Source organism: Neolamprologus multifasciatus, chromosome 6, assembly GCF_963576455.1.
Source record: "Neolamprologus multifasciatus chromosome 6, fNeoMul1.2, whole genome shotgun sequence".
Taxonomy (NCBI): domain Eukaryota; kingdom Metazoa; phylum Chordata; class Actinopteri; order Cichliformes; family Cichlidae; genus Neolamprologus; species Neolamprologus multifasciatus.
In genome coordinates this window covers 17,201,637-17,221,266 of record NC_140444.1, presented here as the reverse complement: position 1 = coordinate 17,221,266, position 19,630 = coordinate 17,201,637, and the positions used below count along the sequence as shown (strand labels likewise).

The following is a 19,630-nucleotide window of genomic DNA, read 5'->3' as shown; positions in this document are numbered from 1 at the left end:
CCTTATTTTCAGTCAGGTTATCAGACCAGAAAGACATATTGAGCATAATAATACTTTCAATCAAGCAGACAAAGTGTTTGATTTTATTTTAAACAAATTATACAAATTATATAAATTTAATATATAAATTTTATATATATAAATAATATAAATAAATATATTTATATTATAAATAATATAATATATAATTTAATAATAAATATTATTATTATTTAATATTATTATTAAATATTATTATTATTATTATTTAATATATATATATATATTATATATATTTATAATTTATTTAATTAATAAATATATAATATAATAATATAAATAATAATTTATATTATTATTTAAATAAATAAATAAAATAATATAAATTTTATATAATATATAAATTTATATAATATTTATATAAATTTAATTTATAATTATATAAATTATACAAACACATTTTATTGCACATAAAATTTGTGATTTTTTTTCTTTTGTTTTCACTCAGGTCAAAACAGAACCTGAGCAGGACTGATTGTATGTGTTATTGTATGCATTAGCCATAGATATATGTTCCTGATAAATAGGCAAATCGGTGTAATCATACAGAATAAATTTAGCAGTTTTCCCAGTAAGAAGATGAAACTGTAGATGTTCCAAACATGCATCTAAAGTGGGGATTTAAGGAATACCTTTGATATTACACAAGAAAAGTCATGTTGTGTCCTTATTCCATTTAAACACACACTAAAATGCTTCACAGACACTTCTTCTATTTCTACAAGATTTTGTCAGGATTACAAAAGTCTTCACTGGTGTTTATCTTTTGTTTTCTTTTTCTTTTTTTGGATGTGAGTCTCAGTATCTGCCTGAGTGGGCTAAAGTCTAAATTATACAGTCCACATCTCCACTCTCTGGGGAAAACAATAGCACATATAAATAGGATCATAATCAGAGCTCTCTCTCTCTCTCTCTCTCTCTCTCTCTCTCTCTCCCTCTCTCCCTCTCTCCCACACACTCACGCTAGCAGGGATCAGGGCAGATGCACAACCACAAGGCTGGAGCGGCTCTGATCAGCTACTATGGAGCAACAAGCCCAAGCTCAGGATGGAGGCATGTGCAAGTTCGTGCAAAACAACTCTTGGAGCGTATTCATGACATAGGTGTTTCTCTATTAAAGGGAAGCAAGGAAGAAAAAGAGGGGAGAGCGGCAGAGACTGTAAATCCACTCAAGTTTTTTTTTTTTTTTTTTTTTGGAGGATGAAACTACTAATTCAGTCTGCAATAACACAAAGGTGAGTGTTTAAAGCTCCATCTTTATGTTTGTTCCCCCACAGGAAAGGACTTAGTCATAAGAAGTGTTTTAAGTTTATAATGATGGAACAATTGTGTAAGCTTTTAGCCCAGCGTATTTCCTTTCCTCACCCAAGTCTAGATCTCTTTAAAAGTGCATTATAAGGAGCTGCCACCTTCGTAGGCTCTGCTGCAGTTCTTCTTTCCCTGTTCTAACTAACTAATTAACTACCGAGAAAATGTAATCAATACTTAAACAAAACCCTGACGCTACTGAATAAGTCAACTGTAATAAATGTGGGCAGGGCAAACAGATAGAGGAAAAGATTTCAAAGGACTACATCATTTTCAAGGTTAGGATAGTATTCCGCTCTCACCACCCTCCTCCTCCTCCACCTCCCAGCTGTCAATTATTCCTGCAGGCTTTGGATTGATTTTCAGCACTGGACAGCTCCTGTGGCCTCAATGAAACGGACACACGTCATAGCTGCAGCTTTGTTTGAAAACTGCCCCGTCATAACTTTTGCGTGCACTGTGTGAACCATTGATCGGCTTGTTAGATCTTCTCCTGCAGGGATGGACGGAGCAGAGATGGAAACTTAATCTTATATGTTTTTAATGTTTTAATGTTTTTAATATCGAAAGTGCTGATGCCATAGTTCAGTTGTCACTCAAATACCAGCAAAATGCATTCCCTTGAGTTTCAGTCCCTGTTCATTATCAGCAGGATATCAAGTCAATCAAAGGCAAATGTTCAAGTGAAGTCAGAAGTCAATGGTAATAAAATCAAAGTCCAGTTGCCAGTTTTTGTTTTCCTGTCAAGTCAAAGGTCTCAAGATTAATGACTAGAGTTTGGCTTCATCCACATCTCTATTACAGAGCAAAAATACAGGTGTGAGGTCATATAAACCAGTATGTTTATCTAATGCACTCTAAAGGGAAGTAAAAGTGAAGTGAGAAGAGTAACATTTTTTCTGAAATGTACAAAATTGAAGCAGAAACTGTTTAAAGTTTAAAAATAAAGATTAGATTCCACCACTGCGTGTAATTAAAATTTATAGACAGACTGTTCATTGTTCATTCTCCAAATTGAACAGTGAAAATCACGACATAGTGTCCATTATAAAAGTGCTTTTATGATACGGATTATTGATACACTGAACAACCATCCACAAACCACCATTCTTCCCTTTTTTTTCATTTACTTGAGCTGATTTGCCTGTGTTCATTATCGCAAGGTCCATGAAGCCATGAGTCTGGTAAGCGCAGGGACGTTTCCAGGGTTTTGCAATTGGGGTGACACACGGGGCAGGGGTGGGGCACAGGAAATCCAAATATTTAATGAGATTTAAAAGTCAGTGTAGAAAAACTGGGCAAGATTCTCTGCTTCATGCACAGCCTGTTGATGTTTGATGTTGCATGTCCTGTTGATGTTTTTATTTTTTTTTTTGTGTTGGATACAATAATTGTTTTAAAAGTGTAAAAAAGTATGTACATTTTTATTTAAGTAAAAGTTATATTCCTATATGTTTAAAAAACAAAAAAACAAAAACAAAAGTAAGAAAAAGGAGAATACCCTAGTAATCTTCTGATGGCACATGATCTATTTATTAAGGTTTATGTGCATCTCTGTAAATAATCAAATTCAAGGTCTGGTTAAAAATACAGAAAAACATTCATAAAAATTGTATTCAGAAAATTCCTTCACTTTAAGATGGCTCATAATACAGAATTTTTATGGAACTTTCTGCAGTGTTCTTCAATCGCTTAATAGTGCACAAAAAGTTATACAAACAAAAATATTTTAATTAAATAAAGCAAACATACTCATTATGTTGCACATTTCAAAATCACATATATATTCTTATTGGATCATAATTAATGATTCATTGCTGTTGATCACTTTAGTGTTGGAGCTGTTGATTATTTATCTTTACAACAAATTGTGTGAAGTAGAAAGTGCAGTATTTGGTCATACAGTGGTGCTGGGCAATGTAATACTAGCAGTATGCTAGTCCAGCAGCTGTTACCAGCACTTATTTTATCCACTGGCTTGTATATGTAGAAGACTATAATTCTTTTGTTAAGACTAAACCTTTTCAACAGTTTCAACCAGTCACTGCTTATTTCGTGTGTGTGTGTGTGTGTGTGTGTGTGTGTGTGTGTGTGTGTGTGTGTGTGTGTAGTCAGGTCTGCTGAGTGATCAAGATCCTATTTTTTTTTTAACTTGGACAGAGTGTAGAGCCAGTGCTGTCCTCAGGGATATGTAGGTCCTTCTCACTTAAGAACATCTTGTACAGAAATACAGAAAAATAGAGGACAACAAAAAAAGAAAAGTCACACCCAAAAGTGTGCCAGTTCTCTCGCACATTTCTTTATAAAAAAGCCTTTACACAGGCAGAAGGAAGAAATACAAAAACAGGGTGCAGAATACACGTGTGTGTGTGTGTGTGTGTGTGTGTTACTCTATTGTGGTGTGTAAATCTTCTAATTTTATGCAAATGGCACTACACTTTATAGTAACATCCTCTGATGTTATAATCTCTTCATCTTAATCTGTATTTTTCCCACTCTTTGGCCACCTCACGTGACCTTGCACCTGTAAACCTTTATTTCTTTGTTTCTTTCCCTATTTCTTTATCTGTGTGTTTCTTTTTTCTCATTCCCCTCTTCTCATATGATCAGATGTCAGATTACATGATCAGATTACACAAAAGGGCTTAAGCCAGGTCATACAGCTACTGCCATCCACCTTTCGTATTGTTGTTTGGATCGAGGGATTAAGGGAAGTAGTAATCTGTTATTTGGACAGGGCTTCCTCCATCCTCTCCTCTGCATGGGATTATTATGTTGGAATATGAAAGTTTGGTTTGGCTGACGTAGTTGAATAAGAGCTACGTCACGCATGAGCATCCCTCTCAGAGTCTTTGACACAGTACTTAATAATAATATTAATCTTGTAGAGCTTTGTCATGCACTGTGCTGTATCCCTGTTGAGTTTCGGTGCGACTCTGTGGATGGCTCTCTCCTCTCTGTCAGTTTATCTCGTCCTGTCTCACAGGATAAAACATCATCACACACAAACACTCAGAGCACAGCGAGTCAGTCCCTTTGAGAGGAGAGATGTTCCTATGGCGACAGCTAATACACTAACTATGATCATCAATTACTGTAGCTCTCTCCCTGGACTACTGTCAGCTGGGGAAAAGGGACCAGCATGCATAAAAAACAGTAACTGACTAATGATGAGGAATAAGAAAATAGAAGAGAAAGTAAAAATATCCAAAAGTGACATCGCGCTACAGTCCGTTGTTTTACATAGAGGACACAGGAAAAGGTAGTGAGGTCTGTGGTAAACTTTTCTCAACTTTGAGGGGAAGCAAACCACTGATTGACATATAGCAGTGTAATAGACGGTTACCTAGGCAACAGGGGCCTTGAATGTCCATTAGTGACAAACGGTCAGGTTCAAAGTGATACATGAGAAGTGATCCGCTTCCTGTGTGGACATACCTTAAGGAGACATTAATTCAGCGAAGAATTGCAGTGAATTTCAAATTGCTAGGATTATTGGAATCCACATGTACAAGCTGTATACTGCTCCGTTTAGGTTTTAGCACCACAGTTCAGCATTTTGACTAAAGCTGGAAGGAATTTTTAGGTAGTTTGTGTCACATTTAGGCAGCCTGAAGAGACACCACACAGGAAGTGTTTCATATTCGTAGCTGATGGATGCTATTTAACATGTGTTACATGACGGTAAAGGCTCGTATTTAAAGTAAAGGGGTTGTTCAAACTACCTTATTTTATTTTTACTTATTTCGTAACTGGTGGAAACAAAAATGGGCCTGTATTTCATGATGTTTACCTCCATAGCTGTTTTGTTTGTGTCTTAGTAAGAACAAAGCTTGTTTTATGAAACTTGCAATGTTCTTTTATGTTTTTATTGTCATAGAGTAGAATATTTTTCTAACAGCCCAATAAAGTGACAGCATTTTCTGAAGCATCAGGAGTGTCACCTGCACTCCTAGAAGGTGAACTTGGTTTTGTGAAACCACTACTTCTATAATCATTAAATACATTAAATTGTATTTAACTGTGTTCACTGAAAGATGTTTCTATGGCTTTGTCAAAATGATGATCACCATGGCAACAACACTATACTGCTGTGCTGTACTATAAATACTGCAAGGTATTTCCCTTATTTTGGACACTATGTGAGCAAACAGATCAGCCAACATGGCTCCAAAGGCTTAACTACAACTACAAAAAAAAAGTTTTGTTGGGGGGCTAATAGTTTGAGAGTTATCATTTTTTATTTTATTATATCCATGCCCTTTCATATCTTCAAACCTTGTTGTAAATTGATTTTTAATTATTTATTTATATTTTTCTGTAGTGTTGTCCGCTCTTTAAAAACAAAAATCTTCTTTACTTCTGACATTGACTAAAACTTAAAAACAAATGAAATAAAGCATAATAAACTTATAAGTATAATTTTAATTTCCACCATTGTAATAAAAAGAAACAATCTTTAACCACTAAGGATAGGCAGTTCAGTTTAATCTGCCGTCGAAGAAGTCAAGAAAACAGAAGTAATAAATGGATTTTGTGAATGTGGCTGAAGCACAAATATAAGGGAGGTGGAAAGGGTGAATTTGTGGTTCAAGGTGTCCTTGGGCAAGATGTTGAACCCCAGATTAGTCCTGATGTATTCATCGGAGTAAATGTGTGCATGAAAGTAAGAAATATCCTTAAACGCATAGAATAATGTGCTTCATGAATGTGTGTATAAATGTGGCGTGGAGTTAAAAGCATTTTGAGTGAAAAGCGCAAGGGTATATGCACTCACAGATAATTTAACTACATGTGCCTGTTCAATCCAAATGTCTAATCATCCAAATACATGGCAGGAACTCCTTGCATTTGGGTATGCAGACACGATCTAGATGTCCTGCAGAAGTTCAGCATGGTATGATTGTGGCTGCTGTTCAAAAGAGAGAACAGCATTGGTTTCAAAAAAGAGAAAATATCTGGTGCGTGGCAGTTCTCTGGTTGAAAATGCTATGCTGATGTCAGATGTCAGAGGAGAATGGCCAGGCTGCTTTGAGCTGAAAGAAAGGTAGTAAGTTAAATAACAGTCATTAAAATCAAGGTATGCAGAAGAGCATCTCTGAACACAAAATAAATGAAACCTGAAGAAGTCTGGAAAAATGTTGCCTCGTCCAATGAGTCTTAATTTAGATCGCAGGTCAGAATTTGGTGTCAATAACATAGCTGTGTCTTGCCTTGCATCAGTAGCTCAGGCTGCCATCAGTGGTGTAATGGTGTGGGGGGAATATTTGGGACAGTTTGGGCGTCTTAGTACAAACTTAGCATCGTTTAAATGGCAAAGCTTACCTAAGTATTTTTGCTGACCATGTCATTCTGTTGGCTGCTTCCAGCAGGATAACGCACCATGTCGCAAAGTTTAAATCACCTCAAACTGGTTTCTTGAAAATGGCAATGAGTTCTCTTTACTTAAATGGCCCGCTCAAATCAACAGAGCACCTCATTCCAACACCTGTGATGTGTTGGAATGAGAGATGAACGACAAATCAACAGCATTTGTCTGAAGTTATCATGTCAGTATGGCATTGTGTATGTGTGAATGTCAGTACTAGTCAATTTACAATTTAAGATGAAATTACTGATATTTGGAAAAACTGTAAATCATCAAAAAAAAAAAAAAACCTTTATCTTGAGAAGCGAAACAAAACTGTCATGTAATGTCATGTAAAACTGCAAAGCCTAAAGAAGCAAATATAATAGCGTTATTAATGACATGTTTCTGCTGACAAATCTAAACAAAATTTAGTCAAAATATAACAAATCTACAATAAATCAGGGCAACAACAAAGAGTAATTTTCCCATTATAAATGCAGGCCAAACAGACCAGTCTGTGAATTGTGTCGTGCTCGCCTTAGCCAACAAATGAACTTGTTGACACTCACCCGGGTCTGACCCGTGTGGCATGACATACCGCCTGACGTCTTTAAGAACTCCATAAGTAAAGGTTCCCTCCTCCAGCTGTGAGAGTTAAGATGATGTAATCATCTGCCCTATTGGGATTATCCAATAGAAGATCATCCTTTATCCAGCCACTGAGCAGCCAGTTCGTAACATCTGTCCTTGGTGTAACACGAGCGTGGAACCGTTGCATACAAGGGTTCATTACACGACATCCAATCCCATCAAAATCTGCTTGCGTGTGTGTGCTCATGTGTGTTAAAATGTGTAGCGGTGCATGTGCTTGTTATTGACGTAACGGCGATATTGAACGGAGGCTTTTAAACTACAGTTGTCAGAAATTTTCCCAAGACAATCCATTTCTGCTCTTTCATTAATGCAGGCCTGTCGGCTAATTCACATCAGCCAAAGTGATTCATGTACAATAAAACATAAACCACTAACGCCCTGTTGTGTTGCGTGTGACTGGCCCTCTACTGGTTATGCAACCCTGTGGTTTTTGTTCATCCCGGTTCCCGGTTTGCTGACATAACCCTGTCATCAGGCCAAAGCAGCGAATCAATTGTTCCTCTAACAGTAGATTACCACTGATTCATCTCTTAAAACCTTTGTCCCTTCCACAGCCTGTCTGGTTTTCCACCCCTGGTTTGGCCTGAAGGTCCCTAAGGCTAATCACTAGCAAGGACCTAATCAATGTGCTGTCATTATACAAAACTGTCTGGTCTGCTCCATGCATTAGGAAAGGCCAAAGTTTTTGAGGGATTTTTGATTGTGAATTTTTGACCTTTTTTTGTGGATCTATGGATGGTGGGCTGTGGGAGATTCTTGTCTTCTGTTTGTGTGTTAGCCCCCATTTGACGAGATGTCATTACTTTATTACAAATATTCACGGTCCAGTGAGAATCAGTCGTACTATCTTCAGTGTCTCTGAGATTGCTTTAGGTTGTTATTCTCCATTAAAAAGTCTAAACTAGCGAAATTGTTATTTTTTATGTTGCTGCTTTTTCAATCTTTATTTTATCACATCAGAACATATTTGTGTGGTGAATTAATATATATTCACTTGACTCCGGATCTGCCCTTATTCTTCGTGGCATGGATTTGGCTATGAACTGAAGATGCTGGAGATTGGTTCATTATTTAATGACCAACTATGCAGGTGTACCTAATAAAGTGTCCAGTGAGTGACAATGTAGACTGCGAGTGATAAACAGACAGGTGAAAATTATCCGAATGTTTAGTGTTAAAGAAATTCTCAGGAATTTAAATTGGTGCATTAAAATGTAATGCAGCAATCCTCTAGATTTGCCAGAGGAATGGTGCAGAAGGTTTACAGTAAATCAACTGAATAATCTGCATTAGAGCTGGCAATAATGTTCATGAATGTTACTGAAGAAGACAGGACTGCCCATTTTACTGCTGACAGAATTTTCTATAATGTGATGGAATGACATGGGAAGGGGCAGTGGGAATCATAATCGTATCAATAATATCATTGGATCATTAATTATGGATTTATTGATGTGTTGTATTATGTGTAGGTGTTGTATATCAGTGCCTTTTATATATCCATATATAACGATGGAAATGATGGAGGGGAAACTGAAGATGGTTAATTCCTGGGCCCTCGGGGGCTATGATATTCCTAGGAATTCCCAGGAATTAGCTATGTTCAGTTTCCCCTCCATAAGTTGTTGCATTATATATGCTGTGATCTACGCTCAAGTTTTGATGTATTCTCATATTCTAAAAAACTTCAGCATGGCTCCTCTTTGTCCTCTACATTCACAGAAAATGCACCAAGAGAGCACAGTGCTGATAACAAACGCAAGTCACACCTGAGCTCATACTGCCTCCCTGTTCAGCAACAGTACGTTAATGGTTGGAACTACCCGCCCCAACCTACATTACTGCCCCCGCAGATACAGCCTGATGATCACCGGTGCCATGGGAGCGGTGCGGGTCAACAGGTAAGAGGCAATGGGAATGAAACCATGTCAGTGGATGCAGCTTCTAGAACATTTCTTCCTTTCAATTTGGCAAAGTATGTCCATTCATTAGTAGCCTTTTAAACATAGATATTAAAAGTAAACCACAAAATCAAAGCATTAGATTGAAACAGATGCACAACTTTACTCCAAGTTTTAAAAAATTGAATTACAGGATTTAACTATAGTTTAACTGAGTCTTACTAGATCACTGGGCTATCAGCTTTTAGAACATTGTTTTTAGTGAGCCACAAAACTTTCTTTATCTTTTTCCATCTACGCACTGATATTTACAACAACTAACAAAAGATGATTACAAAAGACATCGCTGATGCCATGCAAACATGTAACTTTGGCCAAGAAACTCAGAGGCTTAATGATGCAAGGATTAGTACGGCTGCAGAATATAGATTAAAGTTGATACAGCCTGTATTTATATCTGCTTTTATATAACCTAGTCATACTAATATCTGATTGACAGCTTATTAAAAACTCACAACGTGCTTCTGTATAACACTAATCTGCAAATGAGTTACTGTTTGTGAAATTCCTAAAAAAGTGTAACATTTAATAAAGTAGTTTTAAAAAAGAAAGAAAGAAAAATAGTTGTACTTACTTGTTGCCATATTTCAATCCCAAGTACATAGAGCTGTTAGAGCTGCAGGTCTGTCAGGATTTGTTGAGGCAGCTTGGAAATTATTAAGTTTTTTAATTCCCGTCTGTGTCATGCAGGTTTATTCATATTTGTTCGAACAAATGTAATCAGTCATTATCAGTCAAAGTTAGCTTGATGCAACCATTCATACTGTTGATACAGGTGGATGATAAAATCTAAAACAGCAGTTTTCATTTTAGGCTCCATAAACTACTAATTAAGAATTTAGTTTGACTCATTTTTTTTTGTTTCTTTCTAATTTTTTCCTTCATTTTTCTTCCAGATACAGCATCGTTTCCACAGATGAAGATGCCCTGAAGATCTCCAGCCTGGGCCTCCACAACGGACACAGTCCTCTGAGCCAGCAAACGATCTCCGGGGCCTGCATGCGAGGTGAGGAAGGAGGAGGGGGAGGAGGAGAGTGTCCAGGAAGCGATGACGGAAGAGGGGCTCTGTCTCTGAGGGTGACAAATGATCCGATTGTCCACAACAGCTGCCGAGCTTCACCTTCATGCCGCCTGGGTCTGGATCTGGGCATCGGGCGTGTGCGCAGCCGCTTTGTGAAGAAGAACGGCCAGTGCAACGTGGTTTTCAACAACATGGAGGATAAACCACGACGATACCTGGCTGACATCTTCACCACTTGTGTGGACATACGCTGGCGCTACCTCCTGCTCATCTTCACCACCACCTTCCTTCTGTCTTGGCTGCTGTTTGGCCTGATCTTCTGGGGAGTGGCATACGCTCATGGAGACTTTGACATTCGCATCCCTAATAAGGATGGAGATACTCAAAGTAGCGCAGAGGAAGGAAAAACCGAGTGGCGGCCATGTATTCTCCACATCCAGGGTTTCATTGGGGCATTCCTCTTCTCCATAGAGACCCAGACCACCATTGGATACGGTTTCCGGTGTGTCACTGAAGAGTGTCCGTTTGCAGTGGTGACCGTTGTGGTGCAGTCCATTGTGGGCTGCATTATTGACTCCTTCATGATAGGGACCATCATGGCAAAGATGGTGCGGCCCAAAAAGCGGGCGCAGACCTTGCTGTTCTCGCATCACGCTGTCATCGCTCTGCGAGACGGGAAGCTGTGCCTCATGTGGCGGCTGGGGAACATGCGCAAAAGCCACATTGTAGAGGCCCACGTCCGTGCTCAGCTCATAAAGCCCTACGTGACTGCAGAGGGCGAATACCTCCCCTTGGAGCAAACGGACATTGATGTCGGCTATGATGACGGACTGGATCGGCTGTTTCTGGTGTCGCCGCTGGTGGTGGTCCACGAGATCAACAAGAACAGTCCTCTGTATAACCTGAACCGCAATGACTTGCAGAAGGAGGACTTTGAGATTGTGGTCATCCTGGAGGGCATGGTGGAGGCGACAGCTATGACCACTCAGGCTCGCAGCTCCTACTTGGCCAAGGAGATCCTTTGGGGTCACCGCTTTGAGCCTGTGGTGTTTGAGAAGGGTGATCGCTACAATGTGGACTATTCCCGCTTCCATAAGACCTATGAAGTGCCATCTACACCTATTTGCAGTGCCAGGGAACTGAACCAGATGATGGGTCACAGGGGGCACTCCTCATCCTCCAGCTCGAGCTGCTCTCAGTCCCCCTCACCGTTTGCTCCGAGGGCGAGTCATCGCCTACTGGGCTCACACTCTCCCAGTGCTTTCTGCTACGAGAATGAGGTAGCTTTGTGCTGTGGGGATGATGAGGATGAGAAGGATCCAAAGGAGCAGCTGGGCGATTTAGGTTTCAAGGAGACATTTGTGGAAGAGCAGAGAGTGGAGATGTTATGTGTTCTGGACACAGAAAATCAGATCAGCCTTGACAGACTACAGCCTGCTCTACCTTTATACATCAGCAGAGAGTCAGGAGTTTAATCAATGGTAATGACTGCTCTTCCATTTATTTCCTCTCTTTGCGTGCACCCAACCAAAGTATTGAACTCTTGTAAAAAATAAAAGATGGTGAACGCAATAAAGCACACACGTCTTGCGAAAATACACACAGCTTTTAGTTCACATGGTTTCAGATAATGCACACTTTCAGTGTAACATCAACATCTGTCGAACCGCACAGCTCACCTGCTCTTAAACACGGTGACGAGGTAATTGTCTTCAATCACGAGTTACCCTGAAAATTCAATTGCTTACTTGTCTGTTTCTGTGTGACCTGTGTTTTAGGTGCAAATAAGCTTTCTGTTATTGATTTCCATTCATTTTTGTTTTTGTAAATATGATATAATTTTATTTTAACTTTATAATGACTTGACATCATATGCAGATAGCTACAGGATAAAAAAAAAGTAAGCATGACGCAAATGCTTCAAACTTTAACACACTTGCTTTCTTTGTGTAAAAATAAATTACTTCTGCATTTTCATCTTCTGTCTTCTTGCCTGAATTCTGCTGCATTTCACATCTGATAAGTAAGCGCTTCTCTCTCTTTTCTTTCGAAGTTCATCACTGTATATTCTTTAGCGCTAACAAAGCACAGATGAAATCCATAACCACACTATATAATTCAAACCTGTGCACACGATGAACGAGCACTTTACTCTTACTTTTTTTCAACAAACACAAACACTTTGCAACTGTGTGATGTTTTGTATGAACAAAACCACCTAATAAACAGCAGTATGTACTGTTATGACTGGAACTGCCTCTCGTCAGTCTCGAAATTATTTCACATTTTTCAAATAATTTTACAGCTTTTGTGTCATTTACCACTTTGATCAGTCCAATTACGACATACTTTTAGCCTTATTATGTGTTGTGATGTTACAGGTGCTTTTCTATGAGAGTATACAAATGAGGAGTTTCTAAAAAAATTTCAAACCACTTCAAACTGCTAAAAACTGAAGCATGTTTAAAGCCTAGTGCAAAAAAAAAGAAGAAAGGTTGAGTCTCTATATTTGAACCCTCAAAACAACTTTATAGGGGCTCAATAAGCTGGTGATTTGCAGTGCCTGCGTCCATCTTTTATATACAGTCTATGAAAAGGGCTCTAACGAAGGCTCTGGGTTATTTGTTGCACTCTTTTATTGTTGCTATAAACTAAACTTACATTAACCTCCTAGGACCTGGCGTCCACATATGTGGACATTACATTTTGGGTTATTTAGACCAAAATACTTAATTTTGCTCTACAAGGGCCTGATATCCACTTACGAGGACATTATCCTGCTACTGTTCTATCGAAATTTTAAACGAATATCCTCATATGTGGCTCTTATTTTTCTTAGAAGTAAAAATCAAGTTAAAAAAAAAAAACAAATTGGTAATTCTTTGTTTTTACATTCATCAGGTCCCATTCAGCCCAAATATCAAAGAGAAATTAAAAATGCATGCTGTGGAAGAGTTCTGGTCTTAGGAGGTTAAGATATTTTTAGAAAGAGTATTTTACAGAGTCAGTGGATTTTTTGGGGGGCTCCGCAACTACTTCTTTCACTCTCTTGGTTACCATGGAAGTAGTTATGTTGGAAGTGGGCAAGTCTTAGAAGGAAGAGATGATGCCACATTTTTGTGTGTAGGAGAGACCGGGGATAGTTGTAACGTGGGTCAGTTGTAACACTTCCAATTTCTCCAATCAGGGCTAAGTTTCAAATGATGTGACTCATCCTGTGCATGCCCAATTCAGTTCTGCTATCACATGTGAAAAATCAGCACATTTTGTCAAACACAGACAATTTAACACGAAAAAAAGTCATTTGTATGCCAAAAAGTAAGTTTTTCTACTTTATTTCAATTTCTAATAGCATTATCTGCTTTGCAGTTAAACTCATCAAACTTAAATTATGTTATTTGTATGTCTATGGGGATATATTCTGTGTAGGTCTTTAGTGCTAATGTTTTAGCTGTTGGCTGTAATGTTAGCTAGTTCATGGCTATAGGAGTCTGGGTCAGTTGTAACAGCAACAGTCTGGGTTAGTTGTAACAATAATGCAGATGTTACAACTTACCACACTATTATTTTAACTTATATTAAACAAGTTGGGGCAACAACATCAGCAGAGAGAGGTTCACTGGTCGCTTTTGTATATGCGGTTAATGCCATTGGCAACACAATTCCTCCACTGTTTGTGTTCCCACACATACATTATGCAGACCACTGTGTCAGAGATGGACCAGTAGGAAGTACTGGTAGTGGAAATAAATCAAGACGGGGGCAAGAAACAGATTTCCTCATCTTTCTGAAGCACTTTGCAAACCACACCAAGGTAAGCCATGATAAAAAAGTAATGGAATTGCGATGCTGGTGAACAACTACATTTTTTCAGCGTCATTGTTATGTTCAAAATTGGTGCAAGAGTTGTAGGTTATAATGCCCACTGAGCCAATGAGGCCAAACTCAAGGAAGACCAACCAAATAATGAAATATTCAGTTGCAGAAAATTCCACAATTTGTCTTCTTTGGGGGGTTGGCATATGTTCAAAAGCTCAATTTCTCCATTCTGTCACACACACACAGACACACAGACACAGACACACACACACACACACACACACACACACACACACACACACACACACACAGCTACATAAATGGCTCTAAGTGCATTCATGTGTTGAATAAACAAAGATTACATGTTAATGTTTTGTTAGTACCCTTATTTCATTGTGTTACATTTCACCCCAGGATATGTTACAACTAACCCAGACTATGGGGTTAATTGTAACATTTCACTCTTTGTGTTTGAGGCCATACCATGCAATGGGTAATTGTGCTGCAGAGAAAATAGCTGCACTATTTAATAGCCGAGACATGTAAATACTTTGCATTACATTTTGAATACACTACCTTAAAAGAGCTCCAATTTACAGACAGAAATGTCAAAAATGTTACAACTATCCCCGGTCTCCCCTACCAATCAGGTTTCAGAACCAGCTGACTTTTGTTCTGATGAAAATTTGGTTGCTGCTGGTGAAATCTAGTGAATATAGTCTAAGTTTAACTTAAACTTGAGTATAAATTACTTTGATTTTATATATGTGTTTTTAGTTTAAGGAGCTGATGGATGAAGAGAGAGAGAGAGAGATGGAGGAAGGTTAGTGAACCAGGAAGGGAAGAAGAGGAGGAAGTGAGGTCAGTTATTAAGGTTGAAGAGTGGAAAAGCGCTTGGTCCAGATGACATACCTGTGCAGGTATGGAGATGTCTAGGGGAGAGAGCAGCAGACTTTTTGAGCAGATTGTTTGAAACAATCCTGGAGAGTGAGGGGATCCCTAAAGAATGAAGAAGTGTACTGATACACTGATAAGGTGATGTGAGGGCTGTGGAAACTACAGAGGGATAGCCCTCATGAGCCTAACCAAGAAGCTAGGTTAAGGAGAGAGACGAGCATCAGTGAGCAAAGGTATGGCTTCATGTCAGGAAAACGCACTGCAGATGTGATCTTAGCATAAGGAAGCAAAAGCAGTGGCAGAGACGTGTGGTGGTGTAGGACATGTGGACTGTGAGACAGCGGTGAGGTGTGCAGTAGAAGTCAAGGTGAGGGTGGGATTACATCAGGAATCTGCTTTGAGCCCCTTCTTTTTGACAGTGGCAGGGGTCTTTGTGGACTATGATGTTTGTTGACAATATTGTGATCTGTAGTGAGGCGGTGGCACTAGAGGTGGAAGAGTTGAGGCCTACTGAGCAGGCGTGTGCTCTGCTTTCAATATGACACGAAGGAATAAATCTTCTGAGTCCCATACATTCTTCTAAAATTTTTACTTAAACAAAGAAATTATGCAACAAATATATTAAGTTGCTCTCATATTCCACTCCATTTTGCACCCATCAAAAACCGTGTGACTCCACAGACCTAACTCCTACAGGTATATCATGATGTCACTAGCCAGAAAAAAACAGAACCTTGTTTACAGTTTTTGCTGGGACATGTCAGCCTAACATTGTATAAACTTGTTTTAACATTACAAATTAGTTTAGACATGGGAGATAATAATTTAGATATATATGTTATAGGCTTAGATAAAGAGATAACCTCTCAAAGTTATATTCTCACATGATAAGATCAACAGCATTAGTCTTTAATGTGAATTTTAGCACTAATCAACCAATTGCTAAGACTAAAATTTGGTCATCATCACAATGCATTATTAATGACAGGCAGCAGATAATTAATAGCCTTCTTCCAGTGAGAAAACAGAATTGGTTCACGCAGACTGGAAAGCCTGCAGAGTGGTTTGTATTTATTTTTTAACAAAATAAATGGACAAAAACAATTCTCAAAAAGCAGTATTACGATTTGGGGAGTCCTGTGGACATATGTTAAGTAACAATAAGATTTATTTTGAAATAAAATCCAAATGAGAAGATTAAAATGAGATTGCAAAATGGAACAACCAGATTCAGGACCAGCAACCACTGTGAGTACCAAATACCATCACATCTGCCAAAAAGTCCTCTGTCATGTGCTCTTGATGGGGACTTAGATGTAGCTTTGCCCCTTGGGTTCACAGGCAGGCTAATTCAGTCGTGATATGAAGGGCAAACCCTCCATCAATCTCACCTACAAGACCTACATTTGGACAAGGATGAGCACTTTGCAGTGGCACACATGCAATATTTTTTAATCTGGTTGTGTTTTCGTTTCACAGAGTCACAGAGAAAAGGTCAGATTTCAGCCTGACAAATCGTAGACTGGAATGAAAGGATACTTTGGATACTACTGAAATAAAGACATAAAGAAATAGAAAAGTAGAAAAACAAAGTAAAATATATAAAGAGCATTTAAAACATCAAGAGGAACTGAAGCGAATCTGTAGGAATTTCCTTGGTTGCAGGCTCCATCATGTGGCTGAACTGCGACATTGAACAGTGAAGCCATGAGGAAAGAGCTGTAATATTACTACACTGTTATTATCATGATGTTTATTAAAATGTGATTAAAAACCTTGGAGTAAACAGGTGGTTTCTCTAAAGGGTGATCACTCACAGGAATAATTTAGCACAGTGGCTTAAAATCTGAGGTTCACAACGTCTCCAAGGAGTCATATCAAAGACACAAGGCCCTGAAGAGGATCAGCTGGGTAGAAATGTGGAAAACATCTTGGGATTTTCAGTTTAGATTTCCCTGATTTCTGTCATGGGTAGCCAACTTGCCACTAAAACTTATTAGACCCAATATGTGCTTTTTCTCATCGGAAAAGGTGCTAAAAAACACAGATATTGAACTGAGAATCCTCCAGCAAAATATTAAGATTTTAAAGTGAAGAGTACTTGTTGGAAGCGCTTATGTCTTTTGAATACTAGTACGTGCCCACGCCTGTTTGTGCTGTCGGCAAACTGCTATACTTAACTTTACTTAACTACATTGAGAAAAAAAGAGGGGATGGTAGCTGTTGTTTATATGCTAAAAATGGGTCATTTCAGCCTGTTGCTAGGTGGTTGCCAGGCATGTACATTCCAGTTTTTGTGGATATAAAGGAGATCTTATTGTCATGAAATTAAAACAACAATATTTCCTAATAAACTGCTTTAGGTTCTAAAAGGTTAAAAACAAATAGGTCATTTTATCATATTCTTGGTGGTTGCCAGGCAACCTGAAACCAATTTTTGTAGATATAAATTATAAATATATAATTATAATGCTCAACTCCTCATGGTCTAAGAGGAGTTCATGGACAAAGAAAAAAGAAAGCAGTGACAGACAGAAATTTTATAGAGACGTTCAACCTGCCACCAAAGTAAAAAGGATTCACTATTATAGAATCGGGCTAAATAATCCCATTTAACAACAGAGAAGGTGGCACATATACTCTCAGGGTTTTGGTCATGACCAAGGTCACACTTTCCTTTGTAAGGTGTAGCCTGTCTTAAAGGAAAGCTCAGAAGTCCAGATCACTTTTAAGTTGCTTTAATCATATTTCCTGTACACGCTTCAACAAGACCTCAGTGTGACAGCTGTGCTTTTATACAATACGCAAGTGTTTACTAAATAAAAGTGTTGTTAATAAAGAGCAACTTTTTGTTGCAAGTATCCAACATCTGACCTCGCAAATTCCGCACATGACGTCACACATTATAATTTATCTATCTGCAAATCTGAATCCAAATCAAGCTTTAAAAAATGAAGTAGTTGTTGTTGAGTTGACCATCCTTGGAGCAGACTCGCAGTCTTTCTATTTCGGGAGATGCTGTTAAAAGTGTGAATCTAGGTAGCTGCTAAATACACAAAAGTAGTAATGGACTTTAAAGCATAGAGCAAGGTCACGGCATCTCAGTGAAAGCTTAATTAAACAGGGTTTTGTTGTTCTTCCTGTTTTTGCTGTATGGGGACTTCTTGCCATTGAGTAGCTCATTAAATAAGTAGTGCTCTACTTCCCCCCTGCTGCTCTTTTTATTTCCTTCTTATGCTTTCAGTGTCCTTCAGGTGAAAACCGATGCTCTCTCCTGTCTTTCTAACGAGATATTTCCCCTCTTTGCAGTCCTCCTCTCTCCCTGCTGTCACCCTGTCTGTCTATCAGCCTGTTTTCTGATGTTGGTTAATTATCCGTATCGTCACATCCCCTGTCATCAGTGTCCGTGAGGGAGAGCAGCTGGGTGACCTGCGTGACCTTTGTTAAGGCTGCTAATGGCTGACTAGGATCCTGTCTAATAAGGTGGTGTGTGTTCCTCTTCGTCTAGGTTAAGCGTGTGAGTGTGTGCGTGTGCTTTCATGTGCATGACACCCTGCATATCTGCATGCCCTCTCCGGCCTCACTGGCTGTTTGCGGCCTCAGGCTGTGCGACGGAGCTGGTGACAGTGTGTGCCCTCAGCGGGGGACAGTATTCAGGCACCGGGAGCCGTGGCTGGGGGGATCTTTGATTCCATAATGAGCTGTTGTCCGTTGTTGAGCTGTGAAGCAGCTCGCTGCGGGGACAGAGGAGCATTGTGTGCAGCTCAGGCCAGCAGAGGAGGCCTGACTGAACCAGGCTGGAAGCACCACAGGGCAAACATCTTCTGGATGCTTCTGTCTGTCTCCTGCATCTTCTGTCTGTCAGTCTGTCTATATGTATCCTGCATTTCTGTTACAACACCACATGTTGGGTTTACTTCAAATCTAAACTGTGAAATCTCTGAGATTATCCCACAATTTGTTCTTAACTACTACATGTGAATTTTAAACTACTTTGGACAGGGCTAGGCTGGCAGTTTCCTCCTGTCTACACTCTTTCTGAGCTAACTGGCTCCTTTGTGCACTCTGATTCTGAAAGGACAAATATATAAGAGAGGTATGTCTCTTCTAATTTAATTCCCAGAAGAAAAGTGAATAAGTGAGCTTTCCAAAATGTCAAACTAGATGAGTGCTGCTTCACTTCCTAATTGAAATATCTTGTCCATTTTTTTGCAGGCAGTCCCAGATTTTCTGATATCTGTACATCTCCCACTTGCTGTCACTGTCTGTGTGTCAGGCTGTTTTCCAGGCTTTTACACATCCTACTCATGTGCTCAGAGGTTTCTGACTAGTGTAAATTTCTCTGCTATTTGCAGTCTTTGCGACATACGTTCACAGAGTCCTCTGGTATTGTTAAACTGTGGAAAAATTCAAGCTTTTAAAAGAAGAGTTGAAGAAAGAAGTAAAAAATGACAGACGTGAGGAATAAATAATAAATCACCATATTTCTCACTCTCTACCACTAAATATCCCATCCATCTTTCTGTCTTGTTGCCTTTTATCTCCCTTCCTCTGCTCAGACAACAACAGACTCTTTCATGC

General features: G+C 38.9%; 1 protein-coding gene across 1 annotated transcript; it reads left to right on the top strand.

The window, feature by feature from the left end:
• The first annotated feature begins 783 nt into the window (after window positions 1-783).
• On the top strand, window positions 784-13,453 carry LOC146516771 (ATP-sensitive inward rectifier potassium channel 12-like). Its single transcript, XM_085163200.1, has 3 exons — window positions 784-1,274; window positions 9,074-9,252; window positions 10,209-13,453. Exons 2-3 carry the CDS (start codon window positions 9,161-9,163, stop codon window positions 11,806-11,808), a joined length of 1,692 nt encoding a protein of 563 aa, XP_085019326.1. The 5' UTR covers window positions 784-1,274; window positions 9,074-9,160; the 3' UTR covers window positions 11,809-13,453.
• The last annotated feature ends 6,177 nt before the right edge of the window (window positions 13,454-19,630 follow it).

Bases quoted from the DNA above. Each gene is read 5' to 3' on its own strand.
- LOC146516771 (XM_085163200.1), top strand. From the start codon at position 9,161: ATGGTTGGAACTACCCGCCCCAACCTACATTACTGCCCCCGCAGATAC. The intron at 9,253-10,208 runs GTAAGAGGCAAT...TTTTTCTTCCAG, and splicing joins GGAGCGGTGCGGGTCAACAG to ATACAGCATCGTTTCCACAG.